A 5,346-nucleotide genomic window follows, 5' to 3' on the forward strand; every position below is an offset into this window, starting at 1 on the left:
ACCAGCTAGTGGTGATAACATCAGCACTTGATGGAGGAGAAGGTTGGACTCTCCTAAAAAGGAAATGTATGTGAGTCATTCTATCATATAATCTTCCCAAATATAGTAGTACTCAAAAGCCACGCTGATAGTTCATGAGGAGATGTCATAGTGGGCATTGCCTTTCTCCCAACAACCCAGAGAAATACAAATGTGAATAGGTTATGAATAATTAGCAAAGTATAGAAGAGAATCAAATTGAAGAATAATGGGATCCAAAAAATTACAATAGGTACAAAAAAGGCAAGAAATAATGGAGTATGTGGCACCACAAGTTGCTGCAAAAACATGGATGGCTCATTTTGTGGAGAAAAAAATGTGGCTAATTTCGATCTCAAAGCAGCAGGTTGATGCATGGTCGACGCTATCATTTCGGTGCAAATGGCCGGCTGGCAATTCTTAGTTCGCCCTGGAGCAGATGCGCCTGACCTGACCCTGTGGGAAAATCAAGGGGCTGATGTTCCCCATCTTCACCATGGCTGCGGCAAAGGCGTTGTTGAACGCATCCTGGTTAGATGCGAAGCCGTCAATGATGTCTTCGGTGGCACCACCGGCAAGGGTGTAGAGCACCTGGTCGGAGTGTAGGAGCCCCTTATTGAGCTTGAGGTTGACGAAGTAGGCGTTGTCGAACATGTCCGGGGTCGTATCGTCCAATGGGGCCAAGTTGATGTCGCCAGAGCCGGTTAGCTGAGGGCAGGTGGCCTTGCGCGACGTCGCCAAGGCCGGGTCAATGTTCTCCTCGCTGTAGAGCCTGGTCCTGAAGTTCTTGCACTGCGCCCGCCCTATGGTGTGCGCACCAGAGAGGGCGACCATATCGGTGTGGTTGAGCCCCTTGGCGGCGAAGCGGGTGATGAGGTCGGTGACGCTAAGTGATGGGGCAGGCAGGTCACGGTTGGCCAGTGTCTCGCTAGCCGTGTCGGAGTCCCTCCTCCCCAGAGAGACTGTCCATGACGGCCCTCCTACCTACACAAGTGAAGCCGATGAGTACTAACCTCAGTTCAAAACCGTGACACGCATGCAAACAGATTATTAATTAAAAAGGGATTGAAAGATCATGTTAGTTCTTACCGCGACGACGGAATCGCGAGCGGCGACGGCAAGGATGTCGGCGCAGGAGACGGTGCGCTTGCACGCCTGCTCCACATTCGACTTGATTTGGTCGATGACGTCGAAGCCTCGCAGCGATCCCACGTTCCCGAACGCGTTCCGCTCGTTGCCAGCCAGCAGAACGGACGCGTCGCAGCCCTGCTTGTACGTAGCCAGGCACGGTTAACCGCTGGTGTTCAGCAAATGAAATCGATCCAAACAATAACAAGTAGTGTGTGAAGGACTTGCTTGGACAAAGCAGTCATGGAAGTGCAGCCGGAGCAGCGACGCAGCCATGCGGGGGTCGCTGCTCACGGCGGCCACCACACCGTTCTTGATGGTGGCCAGCGCCCCGGGGCACGACGCGTCGTAGAACGTCGGGGACATCTGCGCCGACGCCACCGCAGCCAGGCACAGGAGCAACACCACTGACAGAGATGAAGACGCCATCACAACTACCTGCGTGTTGGTCGCTATAGGCCGGAGAGCTATTTACTTTTGTGGTGGATGCGGATGTAATGGCCTGCATTTCATGCAGATATATATAGCTATTCCTAGGATTTTTGTGGCGTTCCATCTACTGCTAGGCGCTAGCTGTTTGATCTACATCGTGCACGGATGTATTTTGCATAGAGGCAAATTAATTAGAGTAGACATGTTTTGCGGGGAGTTAATTAATTTGGATATTACTACTAGCAAGTAGACATGTTTTGCTAAGTACGTGCACGGATCGATGTATCATGCATAGATGGCACTCAAGTCAACGAAATTCAGAAAGTACATACACTTTCTTTTTCGTGCGGGGAAAATTATTCCACATTATTGCAAGGTATAGCTTTGTCCCAAGTCAACTTCTCAATTATTTTTTTTTGAAAAAACAAAAACTTCCCTATATTATGTTTTGACCAAGTGTTGCATAATGTACTATGCTTCGTGCGTGCACGGGCGTGTATGTCATGCATACAGCGCACGGTCATAGCAGACCTGGAATCGAATATCCAACGTCGCTTCAACGTCTTAGACTACGGCAACATACGCGTCATTCTACATTCGATGTATCCGATGATCTTTGTTGGAGTCTGAACGAGGGTAGCAAGAGAGAGATCGTGTAACACTTCCTTGATTATTGATTGGGGTTACACAGAGTATTTGACAAAAAACTATCATATTAGGAGTTGCCATCCCACAGAACTATCACATTCAAAAAAATGACCGATAACTATCAAATTTTTTTAATTTTGTAACTAAAAACTATCACTTTTGAAAAATTGCAAGTTTAGACGATTTAAACGCGTTTATGACAGACATGGCCCACCCATCAGGGCTGACGTGGCGACAAAGTTAGCCCCGTTTGTTGTGACCGTCAAGTTGGCCGTTATGACAAGTGGGGCCCACACGTCATCGTCAACCTTCCTCCTCCTCCTTCTCCCGTCTCTCTCGGGCATTTCGTCAAGCACCTTCTGTGCATCTAAGGGAAAGAGGCGATGGAGGCGAGGTCGCGTTGGAGGTGGCGAGCGTGCTCGGCGCCACCGTGTCTGGGCTATAGGCATGCGGCGGCAGCGTGCTGCCGCTGGCTGAGGACCTCCTCCTCGCGCCCCGGTAACGGCAACAGCATGCAGCGGCGCCGACCCGATGTTGCATGCAGACGGTAGCTGGCAAGCTTGCACCTGCTCCGGGCGCGCGCGGTCGCGAATGTCCGCGGCGCTGGCCAGCGGCGAGGCGCTCGGCCATGAGGACGGAGGGGTTCGTGGAGGCGGAGGCGCTAGACGGAGGAATGCACCCGCGCGCCGGTGCACAGCAGCAGGAGGACCAAAGCAGGGGCAGCAGTGAAGAAGCCAGCATGCGACGGGAAGTAGCTTGAGGGCTCGCCGGAGTTTCTGTCGAGGCAGGGGCGCGAGGCACAGAGGTGCCATGGCTGCACGAGCTCGCGTCTAAGGGAGAGGACGGGCAGCTCGGGCGCTGCGGCGGTGCGTGGTTTTGGCGCACGCCTGCGTGGTAGAGGGGGCGGTGTGGCTCGGTCCTAGGGTCAGGGATGGCAGCTGGATGAGCACGCTCACGTCCGTCGTCGGCCGGAGTTCACCGGCTTTCCTCCATGCACATAAGATGTTTGTTGAAATACCAAAGAGAGAGAGAGGAGGAGGAGGAAGAAGAAGATTGATGTGGGCCCCACTTGTCATAACGGTCAACACTAATGGTCAAAACAAACATAGTTGACTTTGCCGCCATGTCAGCCCTGGTGAGTGGGTCCCGCATGTCATAAATGTGTTTAAATCGTCTAAACTTGCCATTTTTCAAAAGTGGTAGTTTTTAGTCACAAAATTAGAATTTTTTGATAGTTGTCAGTCACTTTTTTGAATGTGGTAGTTTTGTGGGACGGTAACCCTTAATGTGGTAGTTTTTTGTCAAATACTCGGTTACACAAGTACATATATATTGGCTGTTACAACAGAATTACACTAGTCTAGCCTAAGGAATAGGACCACTACAGAAGCACGTTCGCTAACACCCCGCCGCAGTCATGTCGTCGATGCCTGAGGAGACACAGAGACTGGACCTGAAGTGCTGGAAAACGGATGTCGGCAAACCCTTCGTCATGATATCGGTTAGCTGTTGAGCTGTTGGAACATGTACAACACGGAACTCGCCAAGGGCCCACCTTTTCCCGGATGAAATGAATGTCAAGCTCTATATGCTTCGTCCTCCGATGATGAACCGGATTAATAGACATGTACACGGCTGATACATTATTGCAGAAGATGACTATGGCCTTCGATTGAGAGACGGAGAGCTCACCAAGTAGCTGCCTCAACCATACACAATTAGCGACCACATTCGCCAGGGCGCGGTATTCTGCTTCTGCACTGGATCGAGAGACGATGACTTGTCACTTTTGGAGGACCAGCTGACGATCGTGTCACCAAGATACACGCAGTAACCAGAGGTAGACCGGCGAGTGTCAGGGCACCCATCCCAGTCCGCATCCGAATACGCGATGATGTATGTCGATGAAGATGCTAGAAGAAGAAGAAGACCATGCTGGAGCGTGCCGCGGACATACCGCAGAATACGCTTGATGAGGGCGCGGTGACTGTCCCGCGGGTCATGCATGTGAAGGCAAGCTTGTTGCACCGCATACGCCAGATCCGGACGCGTCATTGTGAGATATTGCAAGCCCCCGGTAAGGTTGCGACACTCTGACAGGTCGGACACGGGAGCACCGGCGGCAGCGGCGACCTTTGGGGCCATGTCCACTGGTGTTGAGGCAGCATGGCATTGGGACATGCCGGCGCGGCGAAGAAGCTCCTCGGCATACTGGGCCTGGTTGAGGAAGAACCCCCGTGTTGTACGTTGCAGCGGATGCCGAGGAAGTAGTGAAGATTGCCCATATCTGTCATGGCAAACTCCTGTTGTAGCTTGTCGACGATGGAGCGAAGAAGGGGCGTTGAGGATGCCGCAAGTACGATATCATCAACGTACAGAAGAAGATGGGTGATGACCCATAAGTGTAGGGGATCTATCGTAGCCTTTTTGATAAGTAAGAGTGTCGAACCCAACGAGGAGCAGAAGGAAATGATAAGCAGTTTTCAGTAAGGTATTCTTTGCAAGCACTGAAATTATCGGTAACAGATAGTTTTGTGATAAGATAATTTGTAACGAGTAGCAAGTAATAAAAGTAAATAAGGTGCAGCAAGATGGCCCAATCCTTTTTGTAGCAAAGGACAAGTCTGGACAAACTCTTATATGAAGTAAAGCGCTCCCGAGGACACATGGGAATTATCGTCAAGCTAGTTTTCATCACGATCATATGATTCACGTTCGGTACTTTGATAATTTGATATGTGGGTGGACCGGTGCTTGGGTGTTGTCCTTACTTGGACAAGCATCCCACTTATGATTAACCCCCATTGCAAGCATCTGCAACTACAACAGAAGTATTAAGGTAAACCTAACCATAGCATGAAATGTATGGATCCAAAGCAGCCCCTTACAAAGCAACGCATAAACTAGGGTTTAAACTTCTGTCACTCTAGCAATCCATCATCTACTTATTACTTCCCAATGCCTCCCTCTAGGCCCAAACAATGGTGAAGTGTCATGTAGTTGATGGTCACATGACACCACTAGAGGGATGACAACATACATCTCATCAAAATATCGAACGAATACCAAATTCACATGACTACTAATAGCAAGACTTCTCTCATGTCCTCGGGAACAAAC

At 50.4% G+C, this 5,346-nt stretch overlaps 1 protein-coding gene across 1 annotated transcript; it reads right to left on the reverse strand.

The window, feature by feature from the left end:
* Positions 1-211: 211 nt before the first annotated feature.
* Positions 212-1,620, reverse strand: LOC119298575 (peroxidase 2-like). Its single transcript, XM_037575927.1, has 3 exons — positions 1,375-1,620; positions 1,108-1,284; positions 212-1,002 (listed from the first exon to the last, which is right to left on the reverse strand). The coding sequence occupies exons 1-3, from the start codon at positions 1,573-1,575 to the stop codon at positions 439-441; spliced, it is 942 nt and encodes a 313-aa protein (XP_037431824.1). The 5' UTR covers positions 1,576-1,620; the 3' UTR covers positions 212-438.
* Between the last annotated feature and the right edge of the window lie 3,726 nt (positions 1,621-5,346).

The sequence above is a fragment of the Triticum dicoccoides genome, chromosome 5A, assembly GCF_002162155.2.
Source record: "Triticum dicoccoides isolate Atlit2015 ecotype Zavitan chromosome 5A, WEW_v2.0, whole genome shotgun sequence".
NCBI lineage: Eukaryota > Viridiplantae > Streptophyta > Magnoliopsida > Poales > Poaceae > Triticum > Triticum dicoccoides.